The sequence below is a fragment of the Falco punctatus genome, assembly GCF_963210335.1.
Source record: "Falco punctatus genome assembly, chromosome: Z".
Lineage (NCBI taxonomy): Eukaryota > Metazoa > Chordata > Aves > Falconiformes > Falconidae > Falco > Falco punctatus.
The window spans coordinates 71288787-71312823 of record NC_137586.1 but is presented as its reverse complement, the minus strand read 5'-3'; the positions used below and the strand labels follow the sequence as shown (position 1 = coordinate 71312823).

At 41.0% G+C, this 24037-nt stretch overlaps 2 protein-coding genes across 3 annotated transcripts in view; one reads left to right on the top strand and one right to left on the bottom strand.

The window, feature by feature from the left end:
- The window catches only part of MOB3B (MOB kinase activator 3B), a 106559-nt gene that overhangs the window by 77140 nt on the left and 5382 nt on the right, over nt 1–24037 (bottom strand). The window lies entirely within an intron of this gene.
- On the top strand, nt 1011–22765 carry IFNK (interferon kappa). Its single transcript, XM_080372714.1, has one exon. The coding sequence runs from the start codon at nt 18378–18380 to the stop codon at nt 18939–18941; it is 564 nt and encodes a 187-aa protein (XP_080228840.1). The 5' UTR covers nt 1011–18377; the 3' UTR covers nt 18942–22765.

Sequence of the window (24037 nt, the reverse complement as noted above, 5' to 3'; positions counted from 1 at the left end):
GTAAAGAGTTAAACTCACCCAACAATTCAATTCTAGCCCCACAACAGCTGGGGATGGAACTAGATAATCTTTAAGGTCCCTTCCAACCCAAACCATTCTGTGATCAACACCTTCTTAAAGTAAAGCACCAATCTTTTTGTGGGTAAACATGTTCCCACTTGAGTTCAAATTTGAAATCCAGTTTCCATGACAGTTTTGGCAGACTGTCAGTCCTTCTTTGCTATCCTACCCACACACACTCACTGATATTTAAAGATCTGAAACAAATATCTGCTAATAGTACAGTACACCAGTTCCAGAGGAAAACTATGATGACCCTACGGAAGATAAGTAGTAACAGTCTCTTTTAACTATTTTTGTTTAAGGAAGAAACCACCTCTGGAAATACTATACCTGTCAACCACGAGATACAGCCGGATGTTATGGATCTCCTAATTATGAAGCTTTAAGAGCCAATTCTTCATGAGGATTTAGTCCCTTCCAACCCAAACCATTCTATGATCTAACATTTCAGAAAATGGGCTCACAATTGGCTCCTTTCTATAATACTGTACTAAATGGGCCCACTAATGGTAATTCTGTCCCCTTCTACCCAAGTGGTAAAAGAGTAGTTTAGAGGGCCAACAAAGATTTGGCCTCTTGACATGAAAAATCACAGCAAAAATACTCTTTTAGTGGATATGATTTTTTGTGCGTACTTCCCATCAAGGGCTTTTGAAAATAAATCCTGAAATTTAAGAGTCCCAGACATGCTTGAAAAACAGCTTTCACATCAGATTAAATATACTGGACTATTGTATATTCATTCCTTTAGTTTAACTAATAGAACAAGATCAACCTGTCTAAAAAGAAGCTTAGCATTGATCATTTAAACTAGTACAGATTGTGCTAAATTTAATAATAATGCATGATAGTGTTACTGCAGCAATATAAACAGAGTGATCAGGACATATTTAAACCCCACAATCTACAATCTACAAGTGACAGGGCAAAATGAACAACACAATATAATGCATTGCTGAGCACAAGCCTGTATTAAGAGCAATTAATGGCCCTACCTTAGAAATCTAATAATTGCGAATCACAAATCAGCAACTCCACCTTTCTGGTCCAAATGTCAGATTATATGGCATAATAAGCACTCACACATATTAAATCAAATAAATGCATGAACAAAGTTCGTAACAAGCAACACCAGCAACTCTGAGTTATGTATCAGTAGCTTACTGGGTAGGAAACCTGGAAAAGGGAGAGTAAGGCAACTATACCTCTGGACTGACATTGCCTAAAATGGACTAAATTCTGAAAGGGCTGAGAACTGAACAAATTTTGCCTGTATGATTTACAGGGACAACACAATTTCAGCCAGAAAGACAATTTCATACTTCTTACTGATCACCTAAGCCACCTGACCTAGCCAGCACCAATGTTTCATCCCTGCACACTCAGAACACAGAAGTGTGCTGGCTTTGTGGTTACCAGACCAGACCATTCCTCAAAGTGTTACTACACTATATTCCTCAGAGCATGAAAACTGGCCAGCATGCTGGTCCAGCTCAAGCTAATCAGTGTTCCCATAATGCAGAACACTGGTGTCTCCAGTGCAGATACATACAGTAATCCAGCAGAAGAAAGTGCAGCTGCCTCTGCCATGACTGAGAACATGGCAAAAGTTAAAGCCTTCAGATAAGCTGTGGGGGCTATTGTCAAAGCAAAGTACATAAACTCAGGGAGTATTTTTCTTCTGGTATGAGATGTAGGACAGTGGCAAGATACAGAGGGGTTACAACTAAAATCTTTGTGAAGGGAATCATTTGTTCAAATGTAAGTATTTCTGTTGTAGATTTTGACACATTTGGCTCTTGTCTAGACTCCCATTATAGTTAATGAAGAGAAACATATTTCTATGGCATGACTCACCTCATCCTAGACATATATCAGAAATATATCATACGTATCAAACTTATAGATGTTGATCTATCTCTTCTGAAAATAAAGGTAGCCTAAGGTAATGTGTCCAGATGTGCAAGTCTTACAGCTAGAAGCTACAGATCCCATCCTTAACATCCCTTCACACTCGCAGCACTAGCACTTCATTAGATAATGGGCATGCTCCTTTGCCCATTTTTCTTCTACTGTCTCAACAGAAGCAAAGTAATGCTTCTATGTTACACAGGGTTTCATTAATACATCTAAGGAAAATGTGTGATTTTCTCATGCAAGATGTTTTCAGAAATGATTAATTATGTAAATATTGTATTGGTCTTCATGAAAAAGACAGAGTAATACTTGTCTACTGAATTTTAATACAATAGTATAGAAGTGCCTCCCATGGCAGGTGATATTGCTGCAACAGATTATGAGACCTAAGATTCTTAAACACACATGACTTAAATTCTACAGGACAAACAAAAAAAACCCCGAACCCTGACACTTTCTATCAAATCCCAGTAGGGGCCTTATGGTTTTAATGCAGCCACTGGTGTCCTCATACACACACACTGAAACTTCAAAGTTATTCTTTCCAGACTTACTCCTCTTAAACACAAGGCAATTCCATTGCCATGGACTGAGTACACAAAGATATAACTAACAGTTCAGAAATGCAAGTGGGTTAGCCACAAGCATGGCAGAGAGAAAGCCCTCCTGGACTTCAGTAAGTACGTGTAAGAGTTGGTCCAAAGAGAACGATATTGTCTCAACATTGCCAACAGTGACCTGGCGATGGAATGTGGTGACACAAGACACAGAGACCCTGGGAAGGAGAACTGCACGGTACGAGGAGTACTGTGCCACTCCCTGCTACCTGGGACTGAAAGGAACAATACGATAAGGCCGCATAACCGCTGTCCAGAAGATGGATCACAACCACTGTCATAGCAACGAACCAGAAAACTTGAACTTCAGGTGAACTTTCTTCACTCTAATATCATTATAATACAAAACCACACCTCCTGGTCTGAAGCCACCCGCCTCTAAGGCAAACCACACCTCAGGCACTCACTCCTCTTTGGACATGCTGGTAACCTGGCTCGAGAAGGCGGAGACTGGCAACAATCCATGGGCCAGAGGAGGAGCGAGGTGTGTTGCTTGGCATAAGAGACGGCTCCTTAGCGACTGAACTTTGGAGATCTTCCCCACCAAGGATCACAACGATCGGAAGGACCGGTGGGACGCTGCCTGGACCTGGGACCATAGGGATTCCTTGGACCCATGGTGGTAGCTATAATCCTCTTTCCTTTTCCTTTTTTACTTTACCTTTTATTCACTTTCTGTCTTTCTACCTATCGCAAGCTGCTTTACGGGCAAACAATAAAATTGTGCTGTTTAATTGAAGCATAACCCCTTGGCGCGGTCACCTTGATTTTTGCACTTCGAGATCATAGTTAACGAACCATCACGAGTCCACTGAGGACCGTGACAGTATGTAGCACCTGAAACTCAACATTGAGTGCAAACATGCTGGTGAGAATTCGAAACAATTTTTACACAATGCTGTTACAATGTATCGAACAATGGGCCCTGCTGAAAACCACCAGAAACTACCATGTCTTTCCCATTCCTCCTTGCTAGTTTCCCAGAAGCTATTCTTGATCTTACCTATCCAAGGCAAATGACAGATAAATTCAAATGGTCTTACATGGCCTCCACCCACACCCTTACACATACAGTCTCCTTCCAGTCACCATATTTTATTTTCATTGCATTGAATAGCTTGCCATGAGGCACTAGGCTTTACATTAAAAGGCTGTAACCAGTTCAATTCAGATTCTCAAGGCTAAACTCTTTATCTAATAAATCATATGTACTCCCTATTATCCTGTGAAGCTTTCTACTACAGCATAAATGAACTCCTTATACCCACCTCAATTTCCCTTAAAAGATCTCAAGCTATGGTCCATTTTTAATCCTAAGTAGTTCCTAGATGAGAACAGCATTATGCCAGATTTTGAAAAGCAGAAACTATATTAGTGATGACTGGCACAGCTCTCTCTCCAGGCTTTTTTTTATACAGTAAATTCTGTTTTGTTACCATGTTAGTTTACAGTATGATGCAGAAGATAGTATCTGGAAAAGTGGGCATCAGTTAATGAGGTCATTGTAGCAGACTCTCATCCATCATCCCACGAGGATTCTGCAGAGTGTCTTGATAGAAAGCAGCCAGCCATGAGAATTTTGGAGACTGGCTCCACAGCAAACCTATCTGTTTGAATGGGAGGGCTGGATTACGCGGGCTTTTCCCAGCTCATGCTCCAGTTTTACTGGTAAAAGATGGATCATTAATAACTTTATCTGCAATTCTGCCTAAGAAAGTGACCTGGCACTTGCATTTGGATGATTTTATCTTGTAAAGCAGCACACAGCAGGACCCAAGATTGTCTAAAGCAAAAAGCAGAAGCAAAGCTCTGCCTCCTCCAAATCCCTCACAGAAGAGAGAAAAGCTGCCTAGATATGCAGTCAGGATGGAATGCAAAATTCCCAAGGATTCTGCAAGTATAAATTTGGTTTTCCTAAATTATTCTGCTCTCAGGACACTAAAGGAGTTAAAACATGCATCCCTTGTGGTGTGTACTACAGAGATCCACCATGTTCTTTAGCAGCTCATTCTATTCTTTTCCTCCATCACAAGGGACAAGATGCTTTAGCAGAGAGCTTTTCAGCCTAAGCATTTTTGTTGCAAGACAAGGTACCTTAAAGATAGTGTCAAATCAAGATTTTCTTTAGGGATTACAGTGGAATGCCATCAGTATTCTACATGCTTTACATTACATGTTAGGACTCCTTCGACTCCTGCATACACAATGGAAGCACACTGCCCCTGAAATCAGCCACATTTGGTGACACTGCAGAAACCAGTAAATTGCTAGCTCAAAGCACTAGAAAAAGCTATGAGGTAAGAAGCTTACACCTGCAAGGATAATGAGCTGTACAACCCAAGAAGAATTTTCCTTCTTTATAATACTTTAAAGGGCATTAAAGTAATTAAATTATGTTTGGTGTCTTTATCAGTCTAATATACCAAAAAGAAATCCAATTATAAAGGCTACTTTATTATAACAGTGAAAGACCTGATTTTCAAATGGCCCTTCTCTCTGCTGTACGATATAGCCACAAAATTCTTACCAAAACAAATCCCACTGTCTCTTGTGTAAAATATTTGTCTCCTTGGCTGCTTTGGGAACATCAGGTAAAAGCAAGAAAGGTAAGAGCAAGTCATTTGTCCAAGGTCACACAGCAGGCCAATAGCAGACCAAGGAAGAAAACCACAGTTGCCTCATTCAGAGTTGCCATCTGTTCATGAATCCAGACTCTAAACATGCTCTTGAAGCAGACTTTGGCACCTTTGTTTAACTCAGCTTGAACCTGCTCAATGAAACAACACATGTCCCAACTTCCACTGGATAACAGAGTCCTCCAGGTCGAATAGCTTCACAATGGAAATGAAACAAATGTGGACTTTAGAATGTGACTGTCAGAAACACAGACAACACAAACTTGGCATCTTATCTCTCAGGAAGTTTTTTCTGTGACCTGCTAAGAAATTGCAGTGCTCTTGAAAGTCTCAGCATCATTAAACTAGAATAGGCATGGTCATAATTATTAAACTATCATGTTCAACATGCAAGCAGTGCAGAAAATAGTAGAAGTGGAAGGAGCCAGCTCAAGTTATTGGAAGAAGTATGGACATGACTCATTAGATTTTCTGGGAACAGATGGAAAATCAGAGGATGAATTTGATTTACTTTATGAGTTACTTTTGTCTCCTGCATGTACTCTAGTCCTTCATCCTATCATGCTTGATAATCACCTCTTCTTCACTACCTTGTTTCTTAGCTCTGGAAACTGTATCACTTTCCAAAGGAACAGCAATGTTTTAAACTGAAGAGATTTATACGGTGTTGCCTAAGGTCGCTGTCTGAAAACAGTAAGTTCTGAGGAGGAAAAATAAAAATGGTATCAAGGTGCACTTGATGAGAGAAAATGCAAACCCCTTAAGATTCCAAGGCTCAGCATCTTCTCTCCCATTCCTGTGCCTCTTTCCAACATAGCACATCTGTCCATCAGTCTGTGATTAACAGAGAACAGTTACTCATTTACCTTGGGGCATCTAGAGTAAAGGCCTCTGTATGTCTGACCTTACCCAAGTGGTTTCCATACACCTTCAACCTGTGTGTAGGTTTAGATTCTACCACAGTGAATGGTTTTCTGGAACTGAGTCCTTTGGAACAGGGGAACAGAATGCATCTCCTCCAAGCTGAACTATCACTATCATGTTGAAGGAAGAAATCAGACTTCCACTTGCTAATAACAGTTTTGGTGCTGACAACCACAATAAAATTAAGGAAAAAAAACCCCAACTTTAATTCTGGCAATTGCTTTGTTCAAGACTTCATTAGAAATGTTACGCATTATATTTATTTATTATATATAATATATTTATTATTATATATTAAATATATTTATTATATATATTTACTCCCAAGGACATTCCTTACAAGAAATTAAACCCTGTAAAAACAGCTTACCATTGATCTCTTCTGCTCAAGATCCAAATGTCTATGTGAGTATCCATCCCAGCTGTCTTTACAGAGATGCAAAGTTTTAATCCTTCAGCCCAAATTCTATTCAGAAAAAAGAATGTCAGTGCTAAGCACTCAGTACTGGGAGTTCCTCTTCCTTCTTACCCCATGCTGGGGAGAACAGCTGCACCATATAATTATCAGTTGCTTAGTACACAACAGTTGTCAACACCCTTCCTGTGAAACATTTTAAATGAAGCTCCTGCATAAGCTACAGGAGACAAACAGAAACAAACCACAAACCACTAACCAAGTTAACAACTGGACTCTAGGGATGAAATAACACCTCTACAAAGTAAAGGTGGCCCAAAACAAGGAGATGAGATGGGTAGAAAACGCCATAAAGCCAGAACAGCACTCTCCCTTCACTTCTCAAAATTCTGTTTAATTTTAAAAAAATAGGAAATAGCGCAAGGAAAACCTTACTCCTTTAGCACCACAGAAATTTGATGCAGGTTATCTGGAAGCTACTTCTCTTCATCACCTTGCCAAGACAAGTAGCTTGTAGACAGAAAACGTGTTGTTAGTAACGAGAATCATGCAAGTACTTGTTTTCCTTTGATGTGGAGTGTGGAGGGCCTAGCTGATAAATCAAAGATTTTTTTAACTGAAGTTCCAAAACCAGACAGTCTGGCCTACAGCTGTCCTAGTTGCCTGGGACATAAATGTTGGTAAAAAATAAAGGCAACTTTTTAGCTGTCACAGCAGAGGAAGAAATAAATAAAGGAGAAGAGAGGTAACTACAAATACTGCTCTCACCTCTCATCCCTCTCAGATGATGTACTTACTGGTCTGTCCTCTTACCTATCATCACTAACAGAATAGCACTGTTTAAGTGGAAATCGTCTTCTAAAAATTGGTCCTATTCAGTTTCGTTCCTAAGAGTTAAGAAAGAGGACTTTGGACTGTGGCTAAATTACAGACCTACACAAATGCTATCCTGCCAAACCACCTGTCTGCAGTACAAACCAAAACCTTCCTCTATTTACACCAGGGTTAATCCAGTCTGAAAAAAGATTATACTCCACTGTTGTTATAAAAACACTTCAGCAGTCTTGAAGAGTGCTATATACAGTACTAGGTTAAAGTGAAACCTGTTTTGAACTCAGACGGGTATTAAAAGGGTTAAAATTTCCATTTCATAAATTTAATGATAGCCCATTTCATCTCTTCTTCTAATGGCCAAATTGTGAACAAAAAAATAGGTGTGGTACTGACCCCACAGTAGCAGAGAAGACTTTTATTTCAAAAAGAGGCTTTCAGAAGAGTTTGTTTCAGGTAAAAAACGCAGGATAACCAGGATCATTTTTACATTTTAAGCAAAGGAGTGTTGTGTGGGATCCTTCTGTTCTTCTCTATCCGAAAGCCTGTCTGTGACTTTCTCAACTATCTACTGAATGAAACTAATTTCTTCCCTTGTCCTTAGGCTATCATGGTATAAACTGTAATGCCACTGCTGCAAGAGCTTTTCTTACAGGACATTTCTAGTTTATTTTTTTAACTTGATGTACCATCACAGGTAATCAAAACTGACACACCTGCCAAAACAGTTGTGTATCTCACAGGTTTGCCTTTTAACGCTGTGGTTTGGGACTTGCAAAAAAAATTTCAGTTGCTTCATACTTCCAGTATAGAGGTGTTGCACAGCACATAAATCCTGCTACATAAACAGCAGCCCAAGGGTGTGCTCATAATAAAAAACTTTTAGCCCCTTTAATTTAACATTGGACAACAAAATACTGTTATTGGTTTGAATTCCTCCCATTAGTGCTAAGATTCTGCTATAAATCTCTACAGAGGCAACAGTGGCATTTAGGAAAGAAGCTTTAGGAAAGCTTGCAGCTCTCAGGGTCTCCAGGTCAAGCGATTTTTTTCCAGTCAACAGGAGTACTGGACTAAAAGTGGACTCATTCCCTGAGCCCATTTTTAGTTTTTCAGGAAATCATCAATCTCTCCAGAAACTTGCTAACCTCACTGTTAGAAATAGGTGGGAGTTTGGGGCCCATAGCTGCTTTCTGCTTGCAGCATTCAACATTTTACTCCAATAAAACACTGACCCAAATCCATACAGCAAATCTGAATTAACATTCACAGAAGGTGACTACTAGGCCTCTGGCGTGAGGATGTAGCTGTTTGGTCAGTGTCAACCACTGGAACTGGGATGAGTAAGTTTATAGTACTGAACCTGTTGTGGCCACTTGCAATAGTACCTCTCTTCGCCTAACATGCTAGTGCCCAGACCGAAATGCAGCAACCTATACTCTTCGTCCTATTAAGGGTTTTAAAGCTGTCATTCCTACAGACTGTGAAATAAGTATTACGGTGAACTGGTTCATAGTTTTGGCACATCAAAGGTTCCTGTGTTGAGATGCTGCCCAAAACACTGATCTGTCACGTGCTAGCCTGCTCAGTTGCCTGTTGTGTGTGCTGAGCAATTTCAAAAAAAAGCATTGGCACTAAAAGCCTATACCACTTATTAACTGCACTGCATTAAAAGGCACATGTGCCAGTTCACTAACTAATTCCAGAAGCAATCTCCTCCCATTTAGTCCAAACAATCTTTTATTGAGCAAAGACTGAGAAAGGACTTAGGAAACTTACTTAGCTCTTTCACAGACTTTGGTAAAATCCCAAGTTGCAAAACACACAGTACAAATAGTTCTTAACTCTGGAGTCAGCATCTACACAACAAATTAATTTAATGTCACTGTTCATTTGGAGTCTTCAAGCAGGAAGTCTGAACTATTTCTTATGCAGTATCTAGTGTGAGAATGGATGTACCCCAAACACCCCTACGCACAAGGCAGACAGGTAACAGATACAGTCATATTTTCATGGAGAAATACAAACTGTTCCCAAGTTGGAATCTGCCCCACTGCAGGAACCTATGTAACCACACATTCTTCCCAAGGCTTGTGAGAGCCTTCAACAACTTTGTTAGTTGATAATCCTTCAGCTATAGAGACAAGTGTCCCTGTGACATTAACATGATCCAAGGCAAGCTCTTAGAATTGCTGCTAATGACCATTTTCAGGATGTAACCATCTACCCAGAGGAAACAAAGCTAATCTGAAACACTAACATTGGGGGGGGGGGGGGGGGCACAACAAAACACAAACAAAACAACAAGCAGAACAAGCAGAAGCCGGCATGGTTATTATTCCTGTTGCCAAACCAAGTTGGCGTCAGTACTCTCTGTCCTCACCTTATTTCACATGTTCACAACAAGTCCACTGCAACTATACTTGACAATAATGCTTAATTCCAAAGACATGCTATCAATGTAGTATTAACTTTTAACAACTTTTTAAGGGAAAAGATGTAATTATCTCTCTCTCACACTTCTCAACTGATTTCGTAGAAACATGATGCTACATAGTCCAGCTGTCTGTTTGGCTTCCCACAATAACTTTCCAAATCATCATCCAGCTTCAATGATGTTTGAGAAAGCAGTTCAAACCTCAGACTAAATACTATCCTCCAGAGTTCATAAAATTAGCATCTGGACAAGGATGAAAACAAGCCTACTGACCTCACTAAGGAAAAACCTAATCACTCAGCACAACGTGGAATTGAAAATTACTTGCACTATGTTCTCTGACTTACCTTTTGAAAGCTTTGACAGAACATGAGCTGGAGAATTGAGTGAAAGGTCAGAAACTAGGCTTCATTAGTTCATGAAATAAAATTTTAAAAATTATAAACACACCGGGCACATATAGTTAAATCTTTTACTCAATGTATCTGGACCATTCTGCATCACTACTGAGTTAGCAGTCTTCCTACATTTATGCTGCATTCATTTTTCAAGACATTTCTCACAAGCAAACTGCCATGCTGAAATAAAAAGGATATGTCAGCAACACAAAGAAGTTTTCATTACATCAGAACAGTAGTTACCCTCCACCCGATGTAAGTGACCAGAAATCCTGTTATCTGTTATTATGAGGCTGATAAAGGATAGTCTACAGAATCACTGTATGCATATATTGTAAGAGGGAATAATATGAATCCAGGTTTATAGCCTCTAATACAGGCTAACATACAACACATCGATTTGATTCTGGCATCAACTCTGTAAGAGAGAGGTCTGTAGCACACATACAGCAGTTGGAAATCTCAGGTTAAATTGATAAGGTTCTTAGCTTTTTATTAGTTTTGTTTCAAATGGTTTTGCTCTGTTCTACATTCTGCAGTCAATCACAGGCCAAGCACTAGAAATGAGGAGCTGAGACACTTTGCCATATAGCTAATGGTTGCCTCTGTGGATCTCAAGATAAGACCACACAACTCCTTCAGTTTGCCTTCTACAGAGCACAGTACTTAAACTCAGTCCTCCTAAACTTAAAACACCAGGTTTCCAGCCTCGTAGTGACACATCTGCTTTTTAAAAGGTCTGAAAGCAAAGAGATCTGATCAAATCATCAACATCTTAGCTCTAAAGGCTGAGAATTTTATTTTTCCTCAGAGGCCTTACCATGGGAAATCAGCAAGATCAGATCATCCAAGCCTAAACATACCTCTTAGGTGGATCTGAAGGCTGCCTGCTGATGAAAGCAGGTCCCGTTCCCATGCTAATAGCCATGTTCTTCCCTAGACAAAGGGAAGGGGATTGGCTTTTCCATCACATTAGTTTCCCAAGCTGAAACAGTCCTAAGGCCAAACAGGAGAGAAACAGAACGAGCTCTTTGGGTAGGAGCTAACTATTAGATCAATTTGGATGTGTGTGGTAGAACTTCACCCTAAGTTTGACATCATCTGTGCCCTATTAGAGGCTTGACCCCAAGAGTAATTTGACTGACAAGGATCTCTAAAAACACAAGCCGCATGAAGTATTTCCTCTGCAGTTGGGAGTAAACAAGTTGGCTGGGTGGAGCTTTCCCTATCATGGTTATTGGATTATGTGATTCAGGCTTAAGGGTTCTTCACATCTGAGAGAAGAAATGTAGTGATGTTTGCTCTCTTTCCAGAAAGAAATGCTGCTCAGCAGGAAACCCAAGTGAGTCCCTCTCCTGGAATCTAGTCTGGCATTTTGGTTTCTCACTTTACTACACACAATTTTAACAAGACCAGCACTGACCAGTACAAATGAGAAAACATCAGGAACCTTGTATCTCCTGTCACTATGGAGATGCTTTCATGACTGCTGTTTTATTGGCTGCCAAGATGACCTTTTTACAGATGGATGAACAATAATGCTAGTCTAACTTTATTACAATTGATTGCAAGCCGATGAGAACACTAGAGTCAAAAAAATCTAACACAGGCTGACAATGCAGCCAGATGGAAATTCCCTTGAAAAGCTAAACAGCCTTTCTAGGATATTTCACCTCTGTTTTTCTGATAGACTGTCCTCTACACTTTCCCCATAGCAAGACACTCAGTAAAGATCAATCTTTTCTTCTTAACCCTGCAAGTGCTCCTTTACTTGTACAGACCTCAATAACATGCATGAGGCAAGATGGGTACTTTATAAGCACTTAGATGAGACTCTGGATTTCCTACTGGGATTGCTGGTCCCTGGCTGAGAGAAAATGACCATAATTTGTTAGGGTAGGCAGAATCCAGCAGCACAGCAGAGGCAACGCTGCAGTTCCACACCCCCAGCTCCAGCCAGAAGTGAGGCTGAGCATGCATTCCCAATAGGCATACACACAAATACGTGTGGCACGTATATACACACACACATAGCCAGATAGACACAGGCAGACACACAGAACAGTCACATGAATACCAACAGCTTCCTCCTGTTACCCTCTCTTGCTGAGCAGGGCAAGGTCTGCTGGTGGGGATACATATGTGTACACATGTACAAAGTGAATCCCTCCAGCAGCTGGGCTCAGACACATCTGCCCTGTAGCTGTCTCTGGATCCTGACACCTGGACTTATGGGCCACCAGGTCTTCAGCGCCACTTCACTTGCTGGAACAGACTCCCTCGCACATGTGTGCGCACACACATACAAACATCTCCACAGCAGATGACCAAGTCTGCCTTGGTTCCCCCAAATATCCAGACCGTTCTGTGGTGTCATCCTCAGAGGCAGAGACGGACATGGCCCTCAGATCACACTAACCACTCACTGGATAGTCTAGATTGACACTCTCCAGCACTCACATGCTCTATCACATACCCTCACTTGCTGCAGTCACTGACACAGCAGACACACAGTTCTCTGACCCCTCATCCCAGTCCAGCTGCTGGCACATAAATTCACTTATTCTGGTCCCTCCTGTTGCTGGTACCAAAGACACATGGGTCTTCCAACCTGTGGTGTGACTCTAGATGCTAGTACTTAGACCCCATACTCACACACCTCTACAGAATACAGTCCCTCACCAAGGAAAATACTTAGAAGTGGAGTTTATTAAGAACACAGGACATACTGATGTTCAGGCACAGGACATGACCAAAGAAATGTAGACCAGAGAAATATAAACAGCTGCTGTTTATACATGACCAGACCTTTTTATCCCTTCATTGGTCTATTTTCAGATGCTTGTTCCTTCCCAAAATGCCCAGATCCATCCTTTTCTCTGCCTTTGGTTCTTCCCCTAAGCACCCCATAACAGGTCCTACAAAATCCTGAAATGCTTTTCCTGTGCATCCCATAATGTATCCCCTACCTCTAGGCAGCAACCCTGTTCTGTTTTAACTGCAGACAGTACCTAAGTACCACACAGCTGCTCACCCACTCCCCCATCCCCAGAGAGATGGGTAGGAAAATCAGACAGGAATGTAAAACTCGAGGGTTAAGGTAAAAATAATTTAATAATTGAACTAAAATAAAATAAATAATAATAATAATAACAACAACAACAATTATAATGACAAGGAAGAAGGGAAAGGAATAAAATCCAAAGGGAAGGGAGACATAAAGCCCAAGTGATGCACAACCCAACTGCTCACCACCCACTGATCCATGCCCTGCCAGGCCCCCAGCAGCGATCCCAGGACCTGGCCAGCCCCCCCCCCCCCCCCAGTTTATATACTGAGTGTGATGTCCCATGTATGGAACACCTCTTGGCCAGCTCAGGTCACCTGCCCTGGCTGTGTCCCCTCCCAGTTTCCTGTACCCCCTCCAGCCCTCTCACTGGCAGGGCCTGAGAAAGTGAAAAGTCCTCGACTTAGTATAAACATCCCCCGGCAACAACTAAAGACATTAGTGTGTTACTAACACTGCTCTCACACCACATCCAAAACCCAGCACTGCACCAGCTACTCAAGAAGAAAATTAACTCTATCCCTGCTGAAACCAGGACAAACCCCAAGGAAGTTTGTAAGGTGGTCCAGCACTGACTCATCTGGATGTTTCTCTCCCAAGCCATGGCAGTGAGGCTCCCCCAGGACAATCCTGGAAGGGGGCCTTCCTCTGAGTCTTTAATTTGGGGTCCTGCTTGCCACTGTGCCCCTGCACTCCTCTGGGTTTATGGAGGTGGGGGTTTGTTGGGCTATGACCTGTGATGGAAGCAGCTGGGGTTAGTGTTTTTCAGGCTCCCCTACCTGCCAGTGTTTCTCTGCATTACAGTGTGGGGTGCACACCATATTTTATCATTTAAACCAACAGATTTTGTCACCATCACTTTTTAAGCAAGGAAACTGGGCAATACTGAGTGAAACAAAGACAATCCAGAAGTAGTGTCTCTCTCAGAAATCTGAGATTCTGAGGTCATCTGGATTCAGAACTGCTTTGCATTTATCAGGCCTCAGTCATGTCACAATACTTCCACTAGACAACCTTGACACAGAGCCTGGGTAAAGCTTTGTAACACTTCCAAGGCACGTTGTAACAGTATTTCTGTCTTGTAATGATGTAGTTAAAATACAGGAAAATGAAAAGACACTGAGCCCCCATATCTCCTAGGTGAATTCAGATCTGGGATCTCAGTTCCATCCAGTTGACTCTTAGACCTTTGTACTAGAGCTGTTGCTTCAGATTTAACCTCAGAATTCTGTTTTCGGGTCCCACCTGAGCCACAAAACTTTCATGCCCTCGGCTGCTTTGGCACAAAATGGGATCCACAGTCCAAGAAACGTTCTTCAGCCTTCACTGAAGCACAACAGCCAGTGTGAGTACAAAAAGAAGATATTTTGAAGCTCTCACTTCAACAACTTCTCACTGTTGTAACAGACAACATCTGTAATGGAACTATATTTTTAATTATTATTATTTTAAAACAAAATAATTCTACCTCACCAGAGAAAAAATGGTTCTTCAGTGATTCTAGGTCCCTTGAACAAACTCCAAGGAGGTGTTAAAGAGGAAAGAATGCAATGCAAAGCTTAGAAAAACATGAAGCACTGAATCAAAAGCATAGATTCATACCTCCTGCTGATTCAAACCATTCTTCTCATTCCCACAGGGAAAGTATTTCCATTTTTGCAGGAACAGTCAGTAATGCATTAAGAAAGGGTCAGTGTGAGGAGATTGGTCTCAGGGAAGATGGTTTGCAGCAGAAGGTAGAACACGTATATCTATTCTTCCTCTCTGTGTTTTCAAGGAAGGAGAGTTTTAACTTAGAAGATAGTACTCTTCATTTGGGTAAAGCAGATGTCCTCAAAGCAGGGGAGTTACAATATTGTGCAGAGACAATTCGACTTCCCCAGGAAGCAATCATCCTTACTTGTCCCTAGATAAGCAGCACAAAGCCAACAGGTCTTTTGATTCCTAATCATTCAAAAGGTTCTTCCACAATGAAGATGCTGTCTCCTTCACCACATACAATCATCCCATCTAGAAGTGACTGTGAGCAGCCTTCCCCTTATTGACTTTTCTTTTTTTTTTCTCCCTTTTTTTGAGAAAAGAAAATTTTTCCCATTTCTCCAACAGCAGCTAAATGATTCTTAATTATTGCTTAATCTCCCCTTGAAATTTTAGTATTTTTTCCCCATCATCCAAATAGGTCATGGATCACTTATGAAATCATAATGGAAGGAAAACAAGGAATGACTGGGGATGTGACTCTGCTCTCCAGCGTACAAACAGAATAAAACTGTTTAATAGTGAATCATATCCAGCTTTGCCATGCAGGACTAAGCTGTTCATGTCACTTTAGTAGACGAAAGGACAGGTCCTCGCCTGCTTTGAATCAATGTTTTTCCATTTAATGCAACAGAACCATGCATATGTACACCAAATTGAAATTTTGTCCTGAGATCTTTACTGCAAAGTGAGCCAAGTTAAAGGTGAGGTAAATTAGCATTTAATTCTGGACTAAACTATCAGAACCATGGCCAGACATTAAAACCATGTTCCCAATGGTGAAGCTTTTGGAACAGACTCTGATCTTTCTGATAAAAAACCCCACATTATTAATGCAATTACCTAGCTGTAACCTAGACATGAAGCTGATGTGATTCATTCTCATATGATGCCTTGAATGCACCCATTTCTGCTAATTTCTCACTATGCACTCCAGCCATGCATCAGTGTCTGATTCAATCTGCTACTTATTTTTATTCTGCTCAATCTAATCTATTAAAACCAGAATTTTATGACACTACAGCCTCCTGAGTTAAAAAAGAAATGTTCTACTGCTTTTTTTAACACTAACTTTGTATCAATATAAAAAATGTCTGAGAAATGTATTTGCTGCTGCTTCAAACTGTGTGTAATCACTAGTAAATGCATTGTATGCCCTGGGAACTTTTGTAACAAATGTAATTTCAGGAGAACTCATAGTTATCCTTCTTCTACAGGCTCCAGTAACTTTTTATTACACTAAATTTCAACTAGCTATTCTGATCTTCTTAACACTACATGTTAACACTACATGCTAATAACAGTTTAGTTTAAATCATTTTGATATGAGCACAGATTTAAAAAAAAATTAAAAAATATACAACAAAGGCAACACCTCCAACTAAGTTTAGATCCCTTACACACTACAAGTCATACATAACTTACATGTGTTAAGGAATACAAACAGATATAGCAAACAAAAAGCCAGGGAAACCTAATAATCCTGCCTTTAAAAAAACCTAAGAACTGAAAGAGGAAGTAATTCAATGCCTCACCAAAAGATATATGTGGCAAATCCATGCATTAAATCTAACACAGACCTCTTGATTCTCAGTCCAGTCTTTCAAACATTAAACCATTCTCCCAGCAATTTCATTCATAAATTAACTTCTCTGAAGATCTCTGTGTGTAGATCATCCATGACAATACCACAATATTACTATAGCATTAGCATCAGCAGTAGCAAAACAAGAATAATAATCACAGGAGCATTAATATATTAGTAACGTCCTGCTGTATAACTGCTGAAGTCATCCCATTGCTTGCTAAAGAAACTGCTTATCCATAGCAATCTTTCAGTCTGTCACATTGTAACAGGTCTTCCCAAGCATCAATAGGAATTTTTTTAAGAACAAAATAGTTTCTAATCTTAAGAGCATCCAAGAGTTCCTTTGCTGCTTACATCGAACATTCCTAAGCTTCAACATCTTCCATTCTTTTTCAAATATCCCTGTAATCATGAGGGCTGAATTACATTAAGGGCATGTCCCCTGGTTTTCTAAGCTGTACACTTCAGTGACCAAATCACTTTTGTTCACATATAGATTTAGCAATCTTTGAACATTCCCACAAGAAAAGAACGCCTTGTAACCCAGCCTTCAATCACCAGCGAGTTCTCATATTGTGACTACAGGAACCAGTCGAAAGGGCTGAGAAGCCAGCAGTACCCAGAAACATGGCACTTTGTTATGTATATTCAGGAACCAACCAAGCACTTTAATTTCAAGCCACAGTGCTTATGTAGCACTACCTCAGAACTGTCATCACAAAAGGCTGCGACTGTTTTGGGAACTTATAATTAACATGCTGGTAGCTACCTGCAGTCCTACTACAAGCTACCCCAAAGACGTGATATTCAGAGTACACTGGCCAGATACTGGGAGACATGTTCTGGCATTACACTGATCAGGGTGGTCCTAAAGACAGGACATTTTGCTACCAACGCAAGTAACTCAGTCTCCTTGAGAGCTTGCCTTCACACAGGAGGAAGCTTCAGAACACAAGTTTACTTACTCTGAACTGTAAGGAATTCCTCTTTGTTACATAAAAGCAAGCTTTTCTTTACAGTTCTAAAAATTTAGGCTGATTCATCAAGTGATGAAGTAAAAGAAAGCCTCTCTGAGTGGCAAACTATCATAGATTTTGGAGACAAGGCATGTGTCTTAAGAATTGTATATACTCCCTTTTTTGCCAACATAGTGATAGCAATGTATGCCCCTAGTGAGTCAATGCTTGTGTCAACAACAGGGTTATTTTGCTAATAAAATTTAAGCCACTCCACAAACAAAAACCAATCCATCCTACTGGAAAAGACATTTGTTTTTAAATCAATAAAATTACATCTTACTTAAAGTGCATACCTGTTAGCTGAGGATGTGATTCTTTTCACAGTCTTTGTCAACTTAAGCATATAAATAAAATCTCAAGACTGCCTGTTCCAGTAAGAATATGAGAAGATGGAATGTCCTTACCAGATTCTAACCTGCTATTCTGTCCATGTCCTCTGACTGATCAGATTGACTCACTCACACTTCTTTCAATTAAATACAGTCAAAGCAGAAATAAGAAACCTTTGCAACTGTTTGAAATAAACAAACCTTGGCAGTTGATAAAAATGCAATTCCTACAAAATGAGTAATACATAGCATGTCATACAGAGGAAATAAATTCAGACATGAAGAAGAAGCATGTGAACACAGACAAGACAATCAAGAAACTGCAAGTTTACAGATCTGCAACAAAGCAAGGCAAGTAGTGCTGACTATTTCATCAGTATGACCATCTTGGTTCAGAGAAGTTTGCTACAAGTTTGTGTTACATTGTGTTACATTCAAATCTCGCATCCAGTTTGCCTTTTCCAGGGATTCAAAATGAATTACCACAACATTAACTTTTTGTGCAAAATGGGTGGCTGTTTTTCTCAGCAATGCCTCAGCGAAACAACTGATTTCAGATTCCCCATGGAGATTACCAATATCACACAGAAGAATGTCAAAATGATCATCTATGAGTTCCTCCAACAGATCTTCCAACTATTTAGCAAAAATCTTCCTGTTGGTGCTTGGAATATAAGCAAGACTGAGATATTCCAAAATGGAATTCATCAGCAAATTGAAGAATTAGAGATATGCTTATCAGAAGAGCAATCAAAAGCAAGAAACACCTTTCAAACATGGATCCTAAAAAGCACTACCTTCAGTGTGAAAAAGTATTTCCAAAGAATCACCAATTTCCTAAAAGATAAGCAATACAGCCACTGCTCCTGGGAAGCAGTCCAAATGGAACTGAGAACAAGCCTTATAATTTTTGACAGTCTTATGAAAAATCACACATCATAAATAGGTAACATCTTCTATTTTTTGATTCTTTGTAGGAGTCTGATAATTTTCCCCTTTTTGATAGGTTTTTAATTTCCACATTTTAATAATTTTCAAATTGGTAACTGGGGCTTGTTTTAAAAAGCATTCAGTGCTCTAAGTTAAACATATAGAGCTCAAGTGAAGGGGGCACTTGGTTTCACTGCTTCTATAGAATGTAAGCTCTTTCAGAAAAAAGTGGATATTGCTCCTCTGTATTCTCTCTTTGCACTATATAAAAACATTTTTTGGTCTTTCCATGGAATATGCCAATTGTTTTATGACCTGAAATTCTTGCATTTGGATACTGCATAGATTTTACTTTTGCATTACTTCACTAATGCAGAAAAAAGTAGAAGGTACAGGCATGCATAAGGAAGATGGACCTTCCTAGAGTTTTGCACACTACAAAGATTTAATTTACAAAACAGACAAGAATTTAACATGACTTGGACCTCTTTAAACTTAAAAATAATGATGGGTAGACCTTCTGAGCTAGAAAGTAAATTCCCAGCCTTGATTGTTATTTTGCAAGTACACTTACATCTATATCTGGGGACATAAACCCCATTTTTCTGTATAGTGTATTTAATAACTGCAGCATATTCAATAACTGCAATATGGATTTCAGTTGGATATTGTTGGTTCACAATATGTATCAGTTCTATCTGCTTTAAATTCATAAGCAGATAACATTAATTGGAAAATATTTACCATATGGACATAGATGTTAAAATTTCTTCTACTCCTCTCCCACCTTTCTCTCTCTTATACAGTGAGCCAAGCAGTGCTTCAAGTCATCACCTTCCTCAGTTTAACTGCTACCCAAGTGACCTTGAATACCTTCGATCTCATACTGCTCCCTATGTGTTAGAGACTGGATGAGTTCTGACACGGATTTTTTTGCACCACAGATTTCTAAGCATATCTGATTCCTAAAATATGTTTATCATAAATGGAAAGTCTGGAACTGGAATGTAAAAGGAAAAGAATTAAAATATTCCTGTGCCTATACAGGACTGGGGAAGAAAAAGGGAATAGTCTAAAGAGGAAAAATTCAATGTGCTGCTACCATTACCTGATAAAAGAATCTCAACATCTCCCCTGAGAAGTTTGAGGGCTGGACAGCCACCTCAGTCCCACGTCTTTCCTTTGTTTAAATGGAATACATATCTCAAAATTCTTTCCCACTTGGGGGGGATACAAGGGGGGGGATGGGACGGGGCACAATGACAAAAATGAATTCTGCATGTTGTAATCCTAATGGAATGGTATTATTATTGACAAAACCAAGATACTTACAACTGCCTAATTTTAAGCATCTAAATTAGACTTCAAGCTAAAGAGATCAGGCCCACCCACTTTATTCTCATGTGCTCCTATCTTACAGAAATGAGGAGGAAAGAATGGATTTCTGAATCCTGAATGTAAGTCTAATTTCAGTCACCAGCGTAAAAGTTCAGCTTTTTATCTGGTTGTATAGGGAACATAAGATCGATTTCATACATAGTCTATGTTAAATTCCCAACAACCTCATTAATCAATCTGTTTTGTTAAACACTTTGCAACTACATTGACATCATAGTGATGTTTGATGGCTGCAAAATACATTCAAGCATATTTCATTCTGAAATTATTTTTTTTTTTATTTGCTGCTTTTAATATATAGTTACTGTGGGGAATTAATATAGCCCAATTTTGCACACCCAGCTTAAGGAAGTTGCTGAGCTGAAGCCCATGAACTTGAGGTTTCCCTGTGCATAACGCAAGATGATGTCAGGTTGTATCTACATACCTATACCTACAGTGGATGTACTTCTCTTTGCTAAAATCTGCACTTGGATTTCAGTTTCTGAAAAGCCAAGAGTCAGCACAGACTTCAGCAGAATGACTGGACACAGCCTTACAGATCCTACTAGATTACATCAATTCTTCACGGGATCACAGCATATTTTGGTTAGATAATGACAATACCATGAGCAAAAGCCCATTTCCACACAGTGTGTAAATATTCACTTCCTTCATCTGCTCTTCTGGGGAGGTACTTTCATGAATGACTATTAACTCATACATGCTTTATTATCAATTGTGACTTACATTTCAAGATACAGTGTTTTTTTCTGAAAGGGAGAAACAAGAGGGGTTGTAAAGCCATACACTCATTAGGTGATAATTTGGGGTACCCAAGTGAACTTAATTGATAACTGGTGTCAGCTAAGCCTTTATAGGGAACAGGTGTTTAAAAACTGCCTATGCTAGCTTTCTGCAAAAAAATCTTTGCTTTTACAAGTTAATTATATCTTATAAAAGAAAAAAGAAGTTATTGTAGACATTACTTTCACATTTCCTGTCTGGAATTCAGTGTTAACTCCTAATAAGGAGCATAGAATCATAGAACAGTTTGCGTTGGAAGGGACCTTAAAGATCACCTAGTTCCAACCCCCCTGCCATGGGCAGGGACACTTTCCACTAGACCAGGTTGCTCCCAGCCCCATCCAGCCTGGCCTTGAACACTGCCAGGGATGGGGCATCCACAGCTGCTCTGGGCAACCTGTGCCAGTGCTTCACCGCTCTCACGGTAAAGAGTTTCTTCCTAATACCTGATTAAATCTACTGTCATCTAGTTTAGAACCGTTACCCCTCAGCCCGTCACTACAGGCCCTAGTAAAAAGTCCCTCTCCAGCTTTCTTGCAGGCCCCCTTTAGGTACTGGGAGGCTGCTATAAGGTCTCCCCAGAGCTTTCACTTTCCCAGGCTGAACAATCCCAGCTCTCTCAGCCTGTCCTCACAGGAGAGGTGCTCCAGCCCTCGGACCATCCTCACTGACCTCCTCTGGACTCGCTCCAACAGGTCCATGTCCTTCTTATGTTGGCGTCCCCAGAGCTGCACACAGTATTCCAGGTGGGGTCTCACAAAAGCCAAGTAGAGGGTGAGAATCACCTCCCTCAACCTACTTGCTGGCCACGCTTATGTTGATGCAGCCCAGGATTTGGTTGACTTTCTGGGCTGCAAGTGTACATTGTTGGGCCATATTGAGCTTTTTGTCCACCAGCACCCGCAAGTCCTTCTCCTCAGGGCTGCTCTCAATCCATTCTCAGCCCAGCCTGTATCGATTCTGGGGGCTGCCCCAGCCCAGGTGCAGGACCTTGCACTTGGCCTTTCTGAACTTCATGAAGTTCACACAGGGCTCCTTGCCAGGCCTGTCAAGGTCCCTCTGGATGGCATCCTTTCCCTTACAGCATGTTAACCACACCACTCAGCTTGCTGTCACCGGCAAACAAGGGTGCACTCGATCCCAATGTCCGTGTCACCAACAAAGATGCTGAACAGCACTGGTCCCAATATGGACACCTGAGGAAGGCCATTCATCACCAGTCTCCACTTGGACATCTCTTTTGAGTGCAACCATCCAGCCTATTCCTTATTTATCAAGTGGTCCACCCATCAAATCCATGTCTCTCCACTTTATAGACAGGGATGTTGTGCAGAACAGTACCAAAAGCTTCGCACAAGTCCAGGTAGATGACATCAGTCTCTCTTCCCTCATCTGTCAACACTGTAACCTGTCACAGAAGGCCACCAAATTTGTCAGGCACAGTTTGCCCTTAGTGAAGCTGTGTGAGCTGTCATGAGTCACCTCCTTATTTTCCATGTGCCTTAACATTGTTTCCAGAAGGATCTCCTCCATTTTCTTGCTGGACTCAGAGGTGAGACTAACTGGCCTCTAGTTTCCCCAGATCTTCCTTATTTCCCTTTTTAAAAATGAGGGTTATGTTTCCCCTTTTCCAGTCCATGGGAACTTTACTAGACTGACACAACTTCCCAAATACAATGGATAGTGGCTTAGCCACTTCATCCACCAGTTCCATCAGGACTTGCGGACCTATCTCATTAGGTCCCATGGACTTGTGCAACTCCATGTTCCTCAGATGGTCTTGAACCTCATTTTCTCCTGCAGTGGGTTCTTCACTCTCCCACTCCCTGCCTTTGCCTTTTGTGATTCAGGCAGTGTGGCTGGAGCATTTGCAGGCAAACACCAAGGCAAAAAAAGTCATTTGAGTACCTCAGCCTTCTCCATATACCAGGTAACCAGGTCTCCCATTTCCTTCCAGAGACAGCCCACATTTTCTCTAGTCTTCCTTTTATCACTGATGTACCTATAGAGACTTTTCTTGTTGCCCTTAATGTCCCTGGCCAGATTTAAGTCTGTCAGGGCTTTAGCTTTCCTAACCTGTTCCCTGGCTGCTCAGATGGTTTCTCTGTATTCTTCCCAGGCTACCTGTCCTTGCTTTCACCCCCTGAAGGCTTCCTTTTTATGTTTTATTGTCCAAGAGCTCTTTGTTCAACGATGCAGGTCCCCCAGAGTTTTTGCCCAACTTCTTCTTTGTCGGACTCACTGCTCCAGAGCTTAAAGGAGGTGATCCTTGAACATTAACCAGCTTTCTTGGGCACATCTTCCCTCCAGGGCTCAATCCCACAGTACTTTACCAAGCAGACACCATGAAGTCCAGGGCAGCAATCTTCCTGCCGTCCTCACTGTCCTAAGGATCTTCAGCTCCACCATTTCATGGTCACTGCAACCAAGGCTGCCCTTAAGCTTCACACTCCCCATCAGTCCCTCCTTGTTGGTGAGAACAAGGTCCAGCACAGCACCTCTCCTCATTGACTCCTCTGTCACTTGGAAAAGGAAGTTATCATCAATGCATTCCAAGAACCTTCTGGATTACCTATGCCCTGCTGCGTTGTCCCTCCAACAGATCTTGGGGTGGCTGAAGTCCCCCATGAAGACCAGGGCTTGTGAACATGAGGCAGCTCCTCTCTGCCTACAGGGGGCTTCATCTGTTCCATCTTCCTGGTCGAGTGGCCTGCAGCAGACCTCCACTATGTCACCTGTCCCTGTCCTCCTTTTAAACCTGACCCATAAACTCTCAGTTGGCTCCCCATCCATCCTCAGGCAGAGCTCCATGCAGTCCAGCTGGTTGCTTACATAGAGGATGACACCCCCTCCTCTCTTCCCCTGCCCATCCTTCCTAAAGAGCTTGTAACCTTCCATCCCAACATTCCAGTCATAAGAGTCAT